Genomic DNA, 15506 nt, shown 5'->3' with positions numbered 1-15506 from the left:
AGGGAGGAGTCGAACTGGGGGCGTTTGCTGTCAGAGGTGTTGCTGAAAATCGACAAGGGCAGCGTTGGACAGCAGAGGGCAAACCGATATGTGATCATTGTGGTCGACCCGGCCACATCAAAAGCTCGTGCTGGGCACTCCATGGTCCACCTGCAGAAGGAAACAAAGGAAGAGGAAAGAAGATATCTGGGCAAGGAAAACAAGGAGCTTTTGGGCAGTGGAAGGCGCCCGGACAAGCTTCAGGACAGCAATGGAAAGGGACGAGTCAAGGCATTCAGAATTCATTGGGAGGATGGACAGGAGGTCGAGCAGCTGGGAGTGGTATGGAAGGAGCAGGATCCAGTGGTAGCAATAATTCATTTCCGGGATTTTCAAATTCCCAACTCGAGACACTGCTCAATCTGATTGCTGCGCATGAAGGGAAGAATGAGCCATTAGTCGGTAAACACAAGAATGATTTTATTTTTGTTAAAAATGGGGAATGGATAATTGATACAGGGGCTTCGAGACATATGACTGGATATGCAAGCTATTTAGACGATTTGAGACCTATTGGAGACAAATTTACTGTTTATATTCCTAATGGGGTTTCTATTCGAGCAACAAACATGGGAGATGTGCGACTTGGGAATTCTTTCGTGCTGCAGGATGTTATATTTGTGCCGGAATTCAATTGCAACTTAATCTCGGTGGGCCAATTAAGTAAAGATATGGATTGTCTAGTTACATTCTTACCTGAGTTATGTGTGATACAGGACCGCATATCGAGGAGGATAATTGGGTTGGGTGAGCTCAAAGGGGAGATATACTACTTGCGGTGGCTTTCATCCATGGCGTTGGCTTGTCAAGCTCAAGGAGTTAGTTCGGGAAACATATGGCACAAACGACTTGGGCACCCATCCAGTGGCGTTAGAATAAGTGAGATTAATTTTGACTCCAGAAATAAGAACTGTGATGTATGCATTCGAGCTAAACAAACTCGTTTGCAATTTGGCTTGAGTTCGAATAAAGCGATATTGCCATTTAATCTTGTGCATTGTGATTTGTGGGGTCCTTATAAGGAGAAATCGACATCTGGTGCAAGTTATTTCTTGACTATAGTCGATGATCATAGTCGAGCAGTCTGGTTGTATATGTTGAAGGATAAAACAGAAGCTCGACAAAGCTTGATAGCATTCTGTAACCTAGTTAAAAATCAGTTTGGAACCACTGTGAAGGTGGTACGGAGCGATAATGGGCTAGAATTTCTTTCTCGGGAGTTGCAGGATTTCTTTTCTCGGAATGGGATTTTGCATCAGACTTCTTGTACAAATACCCCGCAACAAAATGGACGAGTAGAAAGGAAGCACAGACACATCCTTAATATTGCCCGAGCGTTATTGTTTCAAGCGTCCCTCCCTACATATTTCTGGGGAGAAAGTGTTGCAACGGCGGTCTATTTGATTAATCTGCTACCTACGCAGATATTGGGAGGCAAGAGTCCACATGAAGTTCTTTTTCGGAGGAAGCCGCAGTATTCTAATTTGCGGGTGTTCGGATCTCTATGTTATGCACATCGCCAACCACGTAATCGGGATAAGTTTGCTGAGAGATCGCGAAGATGCATATTTATGGGGTATCCGCATGGAAAGAAAGGATGGCGGGTGTTTGATTTGGAGAAAGAAGAATTCTTTGACTCACGAGATGTACAATTCATTGAAAATGAATTTCCGTTCGAGGGAGTTAATAACTCGAAGATGACATCAGGTAATCCACTATTTTTTCCGAAGACATGGGCTGTAGAGAATGATAATTTTGAGGGGGAGGAATATATGTGGCACATAAATGAGCAATCAGATGAGGAGAAAGGGGCTTACGATGGGTCATGGATCAGCCCACCGCCAGAAATTATGGGCGGGTCTCGGGGGAGTCCAATTAGGGCAGAAAGAAATCTGAATGGAGTCAAGAGCAGCCCACAAATAATTGACATTGATAGGCTTCAGAAAAGCCCAAGGGAAGAAGTACAGTTTGGCTCACAGACAAGAGGCTCCGTTGGGCCTCCGGAAGGCCTTCGGTCCAGTCCACCGATGGAAAATTCCAATGGGCTTCCGAGAGAACAAAATCAGAGGCAACAGATTCAGCCCACAAGCCGAACTGACCAGGCCCGACATTCTAGTAGAGAAATTCGAGCGCCAACATATTTGAAAGATTTTGTTGATCACGAGAATAAGGATTTTGTCACTCATATTGCCAGGCATTACCCCCTTTGCTCACCTAATCCACCAAGATCCTCAGGTATGTCATATCCCATTGAGACTTATTTGGCTCAAACAGGTTCTTCTAATATGGATTTGTCTTATTTGGCTGCAATTGATTCGGATGTCGAGCCTAGGACTTATCAGGAAGCGGTTCATGATCCTCAGTGGAGAGCCGCAATGGCAGAAGAAATACGAGCGTTAGAGTTGAACCAAACCTGGATATTAGAGACATTACCTCCAGGTAAACGACCCATAGATTGCAAATGGGTGTTCAAGATAAAGCGACGTGCAGATGGGAGTGTAGAGCGCTACAAAGCGCGGTTGGTTGCGAAAGGATTCACTCAGGTAGAAGGTATTGATTTCATGAGACTTTTGCTCCTGTGGCTAAATTAGTTACCGTGCGATGTCTGTTGATTGTGGCGGTAGCAAGGGGATGGGAAATACACCAAATGGATGTGCAGAATGCTTTTCTGCATGGAGATCTAGATGAAGAGGTATATATGAAGTTACCACCTGGTTTTTCTTCTCGTAAAGGAGGGGTTGTATGTCGTCTCCAGAAGTCTCTTTATGGTCTTCGACAGGCCTCGCGCAACTGGTATTCTAAGTTTACAAATGCACTACAAAGATATGGTTTTCAGCAATCTGGTGCTGATCATTCCTTGTTTATTTATTCGAAGGAAGATATATTTATGGGAGTTCTAGTTTATGTGGATGACCTTATAATAGTTGGCAACAGTTCTGAGCATAGTGCTTCATTCAAGAAGTATCTTCATCGATGTTTCAGGATTAAGGATCTTGGTCCACTGAAATATTTTCTAGGAATTGAGGTAACTTGTACCGACTCTGGTCTCTTTCTTTGCCAGAGGAAATATGCACTTGATATACTAACCGAGTGCGGGATGCTGGGGTCCAAACCCTCTTATTTTCCCATGGAGCAGAATCATGGACTTACAACTGGTTCGGGTTCTCGTCTTGAAGATGCAAGTAGATACAGACGGTTGATTGGTCGGTTAATTTATCTGACCATAACGAGACCAGATTTGTGTTATTCGGTGCATATATTGGCACAATTCATGCAGGATCCGCGTCAGTCACATTGGGATGCGGCTATAAGAGTGATACGCTATCTAAAGCAATCACCGGGACAAGGGATTTTCATACAGCCTGACTCTTTAGATCTTGTGACTTATTGTGATTCAGATTGGGCGAGCTGCCCTATGACAAGACGATCAGTTACAGGATACTTCATCATGCTTGGAGGATCACCGGTCTCTTGGAAGACCAAGAAACAGACTACAGTGTCTCGATCGTCTGCAGAAGCTGAGTATAGAGCTATGGCAGCAACTGTAAGCGAGTACTTTGGCTACGAAGTTTATTAAACTCTCTTGGAGTTCAAACTACTCATCCTGCAAGATTGTTCTGCGACAATCAAGCTGCTTTACACATTGCAGCCAATCCTGTGTTTCACGAAAGAACTAAACACATTAAAATAGATTGTCATTTTATTCGTGAACACATTCAATCTCGAGTCATTGCCACTGCACATGTTCCAACCAGATTGCAGCTCGCAGACATATTTACGAAGGCTTTGGGTCGAGAACGTTTTACATTTCTTCTCGGCAAGTTGGGCATTCGTCAGTCTCATGCTCCAACTTGAGGGGGAGTATTGAGAGATACTCGTGATCCCGAGATACACTTCCACAGGATATCCGAGATACACTTTCCTCTTTGTCGGGATGTCACAATCTTATAGTTTAAGTAGTTTTCATTTTGTTATAGAATAGTTAGTCAGTTTCCCTCTTTGACTTTTCTAGTATATATTATATATGTAGCCGAGACCGTGAGAGGTAAAAAAAAAAAAAGGTTATGAATTCATCCCAGTTTTGTGTTTGAACACCTTGGAACATCAATTTGCTCCCTAAAAAACATATAAAACACATCAACATCATCCTAACGGAGTTGACTCTGAGAACATTACAAAACTTGTCGTTATCAATTTCATCCTTCTTCCTTTTTTTTTTATTTGGTCCCTTGGAACTTCATCTTAGTCCCTCCTCTCTCTACCATGGGTTGTCTCTGTTCTTCAATCGGCAGAGACCTCGACCTCGATCAATCTCAATCTCGGCTTTGTCGAAGCTGTGATCTTTCCGTCTCTTCTCTCTCTCTCTTTCTTACTGTATTGAGGATTGCAGCTTGAGTTAATGCTGCATAGAGGAGTGAAATTTGGGATTGAAGCATTGGCCGTGCATTCAATCTCATTTTTGTCGAAGAAGTACATAACCCCTTGCTCAGGCCATGAAATAAACGGTGCTCCTTCCTTTTGGAATGTCTTCCAAAGTTCTTCGACATGACATAGGGAATAAAATGCACCTGCACTAAACAACGTAGAACTCAGAAACATTTTTAGGTCTTATATGCAGACATGTTTATTAGCGAAATTGTCGGGATTTAAGGCTTAGGATGACTAACCTAGGAATTATTACGAATTCCAAAATCTTCAAATGGAGAGCTTCATCTTTTCTCTTTTTTTCCGTATTTTAGAGAGAGTTTTGTGGATTGTTAATGACGAATTCTTATAGAGTTATTTTTTGTCCGAAAAATCTATATAGTCAAATTACTCATGTTGTAAGGAAGTTATAACACTTGACGGCTAGTAATTCCGTTGCACGGTTTGAGAGATCGCTCTTCGAAGTTTATGTCTAGTATGATGAAAACTGAATTTCAACGGTAGTTTTCTAGCTCGTTTTTTCGCTTTTTGTCTCAAAACTTGATCTTAACCTGTAATCCCATGTATAAGCTTTCATTATCCACCAAGAGCAAATCAAAGGTTTGAGAAATGAGAACGAATGTCCCAAGGTCAGCTTGGGAAAATAAAAATGAAACGAAAATTTTGAGAAAAAAAGGAGATAAAAGGACCATTTTGATGTTAACAATATTTTCCATCAACACTAAACGAGGGACCAAATTGATATAAGTTGGGGACCCAATTGATGTTGCAAGGGACCAAATTGATGTTGCAAAAGCATAAGATTGATGCTCATCAACCAAATTGATGTTATAAAAGACCAAATTGATGTTATAAGGATCAAATTGATGTTGATAGGGACTACATTCATGCATATTTCAAGCTTGAGACCCAATTGATGCAAATCGACTATTTCAGGGATGAAAATGATAGTTTACTTTTTTATTTTTTATTTATATAATTTAGCCATTTTAATTTATTTTAATTATCAATTAATGGGTATCCCAGAGCTATTTTATGCCAGAAAATGTCCCCTGAAGTTTGAATGATTGAGAGTTTCTCCCTCTACTATGGCATCTCATAGAACTTCCACATGAACACTGAATTTTGAAAAATGACCTTATGCTTCTTAAATCCAGAAATTCGTGTTATCATAAGCTTTTTATTTTGCTTATTTTATAGCATGGATATGTCGCACACTCAACCGAAGTACATGTTTCTATTGTGATAACAGACGAAGCACACGGTATAAAAACTACGATAAATTATGAAAAAGAAATTAAATGACAAAAACACTAGTTTTCCTAGTTGTAAAAAAAGTACAAGATGCAAGTTTTCAAAATCAAAAGTATTTGGCAAGCTTAAAGCCTAATCCAGTTCGTCATTTATCGAGATTCAAAGGGCCAACTTTCGGCATAATAGGAAGCTATTATTAGAATGCATTTCCGAACTAACTGGGTAAGATACATCAAATGATAACTGGAAAAGAATTGGGACGAAGAATCAGTAACAATATTGCAGGAGGCTTATCTCATTCCACTCCTTTCCTTTCCTTTCCTGCCGACCTTATGGCACAAAATCACACTACAATCAATTCATCTTCAACTTTCACAGCAATCACATGATAATCCGGCCAATTGTACAACCCAATACTAGTTACATATCGCACTTGGACTAAAACAACATTCTTTTCTTATGAAGAACCGTCGAGGCTGAAAGACTGATCCCCAAAATGCTACAAAAATCGCCCTTGGGAACCGAATGTTATTGCAACCACATCCTAACTAGTGGTTTAAGTTTCCTTGTAAGGAGGACCTCAGAGGACTGGTCCTTGAAAACAAAATGCTCCCTGTGGCTCAAATGAATCTCCGTATGAAGGGCCATACATCGAGCATCAATTTCGGTGAAAGGTCAATAAGGAGATCTTACTCTCAGCACCTCCTTATGATCCCAACAATATTTTTGCCTATCTCTTCTTTGGTCTGTTCCGACACAGGAAGATCTCCAATGTACATATCAAAGAAGGCCCCTGGGAATTTGAATGATCATATTATTAGAAACAAAAAGGTGTACTGATTTGATGAATTGCGTCAAACAAAGTCTCACTTACTGCACAGCTCTTTGCTCTGGACTGCTCCGATTTTATTGCCTCCAACTGCAATAACAAATTTCAAGTTTGAACTCATCCATGGATTTAGAAAACAGAATTCTTCAGCAACATGCAAGAAGAATCAGAATAATATGTATTGCCAGCACATTTGGCTGAACATCAGAAGTTAGCAATGGTGAGGGAACAATGGCAAAAAGTTTATGCTTTTCCAATTCATCTATTGAGCCTTCATTTCTTCCCATGTTCAATCTTTATGTATGAATCTGCAATAAGAGTGCAAGGGACCAAGTTCCCAGCATGCTACTCTACCCTGGTTCCACTTGATGAGTACACAGATGTGATTGGACCTTTACAGATGAAGCCAATTTTATGGCCGATTAAACCAGGAACCTAATTGAAACTCCAAAAATTTTCAAATTTGTTTCGATATAAATTACAAAATTTATCTTAATTTCTGCTTATTCTAGATCGAGGACTGGTCTCGAGCTCAAGCTCAACCTTATTTTGGCATAATCCATGAGTTGAGCGTGGTTGCACTCAACTCCTGCTTAAGTTTATTCTACTTATCGAGCTTAAGACGAATCTGAGCTACTCTTTCATGAGTCACGTCGAGCTCGAGCTTATCAGTACTCAGCTGGTATCAGCATCATTGTAACCCCAGTTTCATCAACCAATGGAACTTTGAGCACAGGTTAGGAGAAAAAATATTTTATTCTATACTTCTGTAGCAATTGCTTCTTCACTGCACATGGAACTTCTAGTGGTAAACATGCTAATGCTATGCACCAAGAGAATCATACTCACTTTCAGTTATCAGATTTCCATCAGCTGTTCGGTGAAAGTCGATTTTTGTTCCCTGTAGAATCCAGCTAAATTAGCAAATGGCCTTCTGATTTCCTCAAATGTAAAAAAATAGAATTAGGAATGGAAATTTACCGCTGGTATAGGTATATCATGAGTAAAAATGGATCTGAATTTACTCAGACAAGCATAATCGGTGTTTGGATTGGTCTGGAAAAGGCATAAGGCACCAGTTAGTACAAGTGTAATGCAAACTCCCGGGAAAACAAATCCACTACCGAGCTATGTACCTTTAACAACCGTGCTCGAAGAGATTTCTCAAAAGCACTGCAGAGAGCACATGAAACCACATCAGGAAAAAGTATGAGTTGACTGTCACTGTTAGATGTTATTAACAATTCCTGTGATTCGTGATTTCACTTTCCTAAGTGTAGACGGATGAAAAGTTATAAAAGCTAAAACTAAATTAGCATGTAGTAACTGAGCACTGATGAGAAAATATAAACTCACTCTTTCACACTGTTGATCTTCATTCCATTGCAATTAACCACCAGCCTAACAGTCATACTGATATCCTCCCTTCATCACAAAACCAAATCATAGATGAGCAAATAGAAGTTTTGGTTTGAACAAACAAGCAGCTCTTTGCAGACATTGCAAAGTATCGGTAAAACTTCGAGGGAAGATTCATGGTAAAACAATCAGAATCTCATGCTACATTTTATTAATATATAGCAATCTGTAACCCTGAAAACATGTTTGGAACAATAATATGGAAATGGTTAGGAATGAAATTGCCATACAGAAAGAGCACCATTTTCTAAGGTGATCGCATTTAATTTCTCCATTGGAAAAGTACGAGGAGAAAAGGATGATCACATGTCCACTTGAAAATTAGGCAATCCAAGTAACTATACATCAAAAGATTAAAGTTCTTGAATACCTTAGAAGATCCTCATAGAGACTGTTGCGCTTACTTAACTCATTAGTTGGAAGAGAGGCATATTTTGGACCCATTTTCTGACAGACAGCACCAGGATGGATGTCTACATGAAAATTCAAGATTAAAGTAAGGGAATGAATAAGTAAAAGTAATAAAGACGGAAAAGATGAGCCTAGTAAGAAGGAAGAAGCAATTGCAAATATATACTTACAGAAACCAAATGCATAAACCTTCATTGACTTAATCTTGACTATTCTCATAGTTCTTGAACCAGTTCCAACAAGGATCTGAAAGGCCGAAGAAACTCATTTTCAGAATAATTCTAAGCACAATTTAACATAATTTGTTGACCATTAAGAAGGCACTTAATCATGTGAATGAGAAAACAAAATTATAAAGGAAAACAACAGAAAGAATTCCAACAACCATAATTAGAAAAGGGTCAAGGATGACAGTGTACAAAAAATAAGTTTAGAGATTATTAGATAATAAAAGTGAAGAACATAAAATCTAAGGTGGTTTTTGATAAATTAAGCATTTAATTAGTTAAGAGAAGAAATGTATAGGAAGAAGGGAGGAATGAATAAGGATGATAAAAGTTTTGTGAGAGATAAAGAACATCAATCAATAAGTGAAGAATGACTTATTTCATTAAGTCAAAATCTTTTACTTGTGGTTTTTTTGCTTAATGATTAAGTAGTTTACATCCTTATCTCTCATCTTTCCCTCATTCTTATATTCATTTTCTCTCATAACTAACTTGTAACTAGCTTTTAAGCACTTATTTAATTAAGCTGAAACAAACACACCCTAATCACAATAACGGCAAAAAAAAAAAAGGAATTGATCAAATCATTCGAAGCACAACATTACGGATAAATGAAACAAAATAGTAATTACTAACTGCCCACTTCTTGAATTTAAAAGGAAGCTCCTAGATGGCAAACTTTCAGACGCTCTAAATTTCTAAGGCATAATCACATTCAAGCTCTCTAATCAAATTGCAGCAATCATGATAAAGACTCAAACTAGCCTAGAGAACCACATCATGACACCGATAAGAATAATTATTTATTGTTCTCCAACAAAGATTAGTAAAGATACGGGTCTAGACACAAGATCAAAATGCTGACCTCTGAGGTTGAACTAGAATCTTTTTCTTCATCTGAGGTACTGTCCAAAACCAGAGGGAACTCAATGCCAGTTATAGGTTCAATTTTATGGCTTTTCCACTGTAAATCAGGGAAGAATACACCAGCACATCCCCACTTCACAACCTCACAAGGCCTTCTGTCAATGGTTCTATTCATCATCTCGTCAGCATTCTCTAGTTGTGGAACATCGACTCTGTTCAGGCATCTAAGAAGCAACAAAAATATAACCATTTAAAGAGGCATTAAAACAAAGCTTAAAAGCTGAAATAGCTGATAGAACAAGTTTGAATCGAATCCCCCAATATGATTGTAAATGACTTACATATTGCCAAGTGGTGGAATCTTAACTGCTGCTATTGAAAGTAACGGAAGAGACCGAATCTTGTCTGCCTCTTTAAGAAGGTGTTTCATCATAAAACTTGACATCTTCTTTAAAAGTGCAGGATTGCCACATCCCTTTAATAATGTACCAGAAGTAACATGCCTAACTAGTACAGAAAATTTCCAGCATCCACATTTTAAACCATCCAGATTCCCAGATAACTTATGACCCAAATTTGAAGTTACTCCACCAGCAAGCAACAACATTGAAGAACCTCCAAATCTGGACATGCAATAAAAACTCTCTTGTAGAGCACGGATCCCAGGAACATGCAAGTTTCTCGACTTGTGAAGGGACTTGTCAGCCAATGAACCAATTTGGGAGTATATATGACCCCCAATACTATGCAATACAAAGGGCTCCGTTGGCAAAATGAATGGCAATCCTCCTTCTAGCTGCTTAAAATGCCACTCATCTTTCTTCATCCTCTGTTTCAGACCTATCTAACTCAAAGAATGGCTGAGCTGAATATACTAGTATCGTACACCTGCACATAAGTCCGAACTACCTTAAATTGATTTCACATAAGAAGGTTATCAATGATAACAAGTTGTAAAAAACCATAACAATCTTTATGTATGGCCTCCTAAATGTATGTTCTACTCCATCAGTTGGACAATGGGAAAGTGAGATGAGGTGACACAGACAAAGTGCAAGGAATCAAATGTGATCAAGCACATATCCAGAAAATGATGAATATCTGCAACAATATACATGCGCTATCTTGATATTCTCAATGAACAGATCATGCAATGATTGGGAAGACATACAGGGACTAATCTGAAAACTTCGACTATGATGACAAAGACGAAAAAAAAGTGTAGAAGCACGAGATAATGCCTAAATGGAATTTCTAAGCGAACTCAAAACTAACCTAGGAAACTTCAGTTTTCTAAGTGAATATTGAGCACACATAAGATCAAGAAATGCACTTCTAGGACCCAAAACCCAAATGCAACGTAGATGATCTAATGAAGACTAAGACTAGCTTATAATAGCTGAGTGCATGATGAGATAAGAAGGGAAGGACATGAACATATCTAAGCCAATAACCAAGAAATAAATGATCCCCATCCATCTCATTCCATTCCACGAGATCACATCTGCCTCAAAACCATCAAGATATCCATTTGTAATGCATAGCCTTCCTCCATATGATACACATATCCACATCAATTATCTAGAAGAGCCCCTTATCCTCATATATTGCGTACTTGGAAAATCATGAAGCTGATCCAAATATACTCATCTAAAATCAAGGAATTCATTCTCGGTGCAACTCAGATCTATCAACTATCCATGCTCTTACTATGGAGTACCATACCAAAAGCATCTCCCCGAAGATACGATTTTTAAATCATGTTTCACAAGTTCAAAAACTACATGAAAACATTCAAGAACATCATATAATTCAAAGAATTAACTAAACCACAATCACTTCGCTATCTATTATCTAACCACGATCTCATATCCAAAACGATTATACTAATGCCTCAACCATACTCTTCCTTGCCAGAAAACGTCATCATACACATAAAAAATGACTCCACCACAGAAGCTGAAACACGTATTGTGAAAACATCAAAAAAAAGAAAAAGATGGAAATTTTCTCAGACATTACGTAATGGACAGCTGCCTTGTCGAAATTGTTTTAAAAGCGATTTTCCAAGCACGATGACTTCATGCTAATATCGGTGATCACACAACGAGCTAACAAAAGATTCGGAAATGAAACCGACCTATACTTGTGTCAAAGCGTTCTCGAAGCTCCTCGGCGAGTTCCCAATGTGGGTGCCGAATCTTGTTCCTCCAAGATCCTTTGGCCTCCTTTCGATAGATTTTGACCTAGAACCGCAGCTCTATTTTGCCGTTTGGCTGTGGCCGCATCGATGCTTGAAATCGGTCGATCGGGGCACAATACGCAGTCCGTGCTGCTGCATTCGTGTGAGGCTTTCTTGGGGAAAGAGAAAGCCCAAGAAGGCGACGTTCGGAGCTGTGATACGACGACAGACGGAGAGAGAGAGAGAGAAAGAGAGAACGGCGGTGGCCAAAGCCGGAGCTTGTTATTAACAGTCGCGCCGCCTAGAGAGAGGGAGAGAGACAGTCAGACAGGACAGCCGATCGGAACTTTCTCCCACGAAAAGAATAAACGTTCTTTCGATGCTTTTTTTTCTTTCTTTCTTTTTTTTTCTTTTTATTTTTTATTTTTTTCCTTTTTATGCCTTAGTGCTGTTTTAGGATGGAAAAGTGCCAAATTGGTCTTCCAGCCAAAAAAAAAAGGAAAATAACACTTGAAATCCTATATGTTTGCCAATTTTTAACATCGAGTTCTAAATGTTTCAGTTTGGAACATTAAGTTCTAAAAGGTTTGAAAAAATGCCACTTTGGTCCTTTCCGTTACCCCCATTAACGGAATTCAAGCAAGGCAAACAACCCCTCCATGTGGCTGACATGGCGCTTTGTGAGCGGTCACAAGTTGGTGTAAGTCTGGATGTCGGGGTAGAATCAGGTTCGGGTTCGGGTTCGGGTCCGGGTGTCTCCTTCTTCACTCGACTCCCTCCCCATGCAATTCAAAACCCTAGCGTCGCCCCGGTAACCGCCAATCACGGGCATCGTACCAGCTCGAGCAGCCCCGCTTGAGCCTGATCAATTCCGTCAAGTTTGATCTCGTCTCCTCCTGGTCGAATCTAGGTTTGCTTCATTTCTTTGGTCAACCTTTGTACTGCGCCAAACCTACACTCAATTTGACGATGGAGAGAAGCCGATTAGGCCACCGGGTGGGGGGGTGCGAAACATAGCAGAATGTTCCTCTGTAGTTGTTGCTTGCTTGCTGCTTGTTCTTCTTTCATTTCCGAACCCAGAACTCGAATTTCGCTTGGGGTTTCACGAGCTTTCAGATTTTCCAAATCCGATCGAGAGGAGACAAGATCGAATCTGACGGAATTGATCGGGCTCAGGCGGGGCTACTCGAGTTGTTATAGTGCCCGTGATCGGCGATTGCAGGGGTGACAGTTGCAGGGGTGGCGCTAGGGTTTCAAACCGCATGGGGAGGGAGTTGGGTGAAGAAGGAGACATCCAAACCCGAACCCAACTCGATTCTACCCCCGACATCCGGACCCGAACCAACTCGTGACCACTCATGAAGCGCCACGTGGAGGGTCATTTGCCTTGTTGGAATTCCGTTAACGGGGGTAACGGAAAGGACCAAAAGTGTCACTTTTTCAAACCTTTTAGGATTTGTGTTTTCTAAATTGAAACATTGGCCTTGTTTGGTTTGTTAATGCAATTTTAAAATCACAATTCTAACTTAACTCTACCTACTACAAAACAAAATAACTCATACCAAGTCAAAGAGTGGGTTCCATTTATACCACTTTTTTTCACAACAAAACAACATAACTCATACAAAGTCAAATGGTGGATTCCATTTATACCACTCTTTTTCAAAATCAAAATCTGATTTTAAAATTCTATTATGAAACCAAACGCAGCATGGACTCCATGTCAAAAATTGGTAAATATATAGGACCGTAAGTGTCATTTTCCCAAAAAAAAAATGTGCCAAATTGGTCTCGAACAAAAAAGAAAACAAATAGTGCCAAATTGGTCCCCAAAATTTCCTTGTTTATTGACCTTTTTTTCGTATTTAATATTAAATTTTAGACATTAACCTAAAATTTTGGAATCAACCTCTTCCTCAAATAGTTATTATTTTGTAATAATTATATTACTATATACACTTCCTTGATCCATTAATGAGACTGGTACCAATATAATAACATCATCACATCAACTATTTTATGATAAGACCGTGATATGAAAAATTGATAGAATAGTCATATTGGTCCGAACCGATCCCTTAAAGTGACAGTAAATGTGAGATAAATTTCCCTATGGAGCCCCTTAAAGGGATGTTTACAGAGACCAATTACAGTGCGTTACGTCGTAATTTATTGGATGATTGTCGATAACGAGATAGTAAGAAACTTGTTAAATAGTAATATTCTTGTTAATTTTTAATAAAAATTTTATAATTTTTTATAGAGTAAAATACATATTAAATAGTAATAAATTTATTATTTTGTAAGAAATTTATTATTTTGAATACAGTAAGACTCTTATTAAATAATAATTTTTTATGCTAAATAGTAAAAAATTTACCATTTGTAAAGCCTCCTTAAAAGTGACTTTTAAGAAGGTTTCTTATACTAAACACCCTAGTAAATATTTGTATCTTAAACGAGAGGAATCATCATCATTTTTCTTTATTCATTTCTCTTTTCTTACTTTGCCTTTCCTACACCAAACTCTATAACCTTTTTACCTCTCAAATAAAAATTTTACATGACTAATGCAGAAAATGATAATGAAGAAAACTAGCACACCCCGAGTCTTTCTATTACTTAAGGCTAAATGAGAATCTCCATTTATTATCAAGGCGGAAGCCAATTGAAATTTGTTAACCAAATGCTGGACGCGATACGGATCCGAATTATGGGACTGTCGTTGTTGCGGTTTGCCATTTCTGGTTGTTAGATGTTGATTTTCAAGTGGATTGGAGGCTGTGAATTTGTCACCGCCCATATGGTTTTCAAGCATATTCTTGTTTTTGTTCTTTGATGCTCGTGAAAAGGTCCGAGTGGGCAGGAAACCGAATTGTCAGTTTCTTAATTTAATGTACAGTCTCTTTCAGGGGGTTTTACTCTTTTTTTTTTTAATCTGTATTTTAATATTCAAAATTCAACGGATCATAACTAATTCAATTCGAGCTGGATTGGTCCATTAAGGGGTGAAGATCTCCCAATAAAGGATATTTCTCATACACAATACTCGAATTCAAAAAGTTTCGAATCGCTTGAACCAACTCTTATCAGTAGGTTTTGCATGTATTCCCCATAGCCAAATCGCATTGCATGCTATTATGGTCTCAAAGTATTATTTGTATGAGACTTTTCATATGTTCCTTGTACACTGTATAGTAATTTATCAAATCTGATTATTGATTGGAAGTATATTCTTATATCGCTAAGTATATATTTCCTTTTTTGCTAACCGGGGGTGTCCGGACTTCACCCAACTAATCCCCAAGGCCCCGTAAACCCCCGGTGGCGCACGAAATGAATAATCACGCCAAAAACGCTCTGGTAGCTCCAAGGGGTTTCGAACCCGGAATCGGATGGATGCTTAAACTCCTCCTTACCACTAGGCCAAATTCCTTAGAGTTCTAGGTATATATTTCTTAATTTAAGACAATAGATGAGGCAAAAGGTTTTGTATTGAATGTCAGAGTGTAATGGGAGACTCCAATTTATGGATTGGACTTCACATATCAAAAAGAGCAAATTAAAAGAATTTCTATCTAGAATATACCCTAAATATTAGATGAATGAACCTGGACATGCATCTATATATATTATGAATTTGTCAGAATGAACCTAGACATATATGCTATACATTAGCACCCCTCAAACTCAAGACGGTGCAGAGGCCAGTGGAGTTTATGACTGACGCTACCAGAGCTGAAAAGGAAAAAAAAAATCCATTCTCTTTTTTCTAAATACAGTCAAAAAATGAAAGTTGTTAGAAATTGAAGCACGCACTATGAGAATTATTTTATTTATAGCAACTTGTGTT

General features: G+C 38.8%; 1 protein-coding gene across 1 annotated transcript; it reads right to left on the bottom strand.

The window, feature by feature from the left end:
* Positions 1 to 5985: 5985 nt before the first annotated feature.
* LOC116208676 (fatty-acid-binding protein 2) lies at positions 5986 to 12019 on the bottom strand. The gene is made up of 11 exons (XM_031542216.1): positions 11612 to 12019; positions 9813 to 10359; positions 9470 to 9695; positions 8548 to 8623; positions 8337 to 8439; positions 7904 to 7972; positions 7684 to 7720; positions 7529 to 7603; positions 7397 to 7448; positions 6593 to 6637; positions 5986 to 6511 (listed from the first exon to the last, which is right to left on the bottom strand). Exons 2-11 carry the CDS (start codon positions 10295 to 10297, stop codon positions 6414 to 6416), a joined length of 1266 nt encoding a protein of 421 aa, XP_031398076.1. The 5' UTR covers positions 10298 to 10359; positions 11612 to 12019; the 3' UTR covers positions 5986 to 6413.
* Positions 12020 to 15506: the final 3487 nt, after the last annotated feature.

This window comes from Punica granatum, chromosome 5 (genome assembly GCF_007655135.1).
Source record: "Punica granatum isolate Tunisia-2019 chromosome 5, ASM765513v2, whole genome shotgun sequence".
In the NCBI taxonomy this organism is placed as follows: Eukaryota; Viridiplantae; Streptophyta; class Magnoliopsida; order Myrtales; family Lythraceae; genus Punica; species Punica granatum.
Note: the sequence above shows the minus strand (reverse complement) of the source record. Positions and strands in the feature narration are given on the sequence as shown.

What these genes read in the sequence shown, in the direction of transcription:
- LOC116208676 (XM_031542216.1), bottom strand. Translation starts at nt 10,297, where the DNA reads ATGAAGAAAGATGAGTGGCATTTTAAGCAGCTAGAAGGAGGATTGCCA. An exon ending in CTCTATGAGGATCTTCTAAG is followed by an intron (nt 7,973 to 8,336) that starts GTATTCAAGAAC and finishes TTTGTGATGAAG; the next exon opens with GGAGGATATCAGTATGACTG. An exon ending in TTCGAGCACGGTTGTTAAAG is followed by an intron (nt 7,604 to 7,683) that starts GTACATAGCTCG and finishes TGCCTTTTCCAG; the next exon opens with ACCAATCCAAACACCGATTA.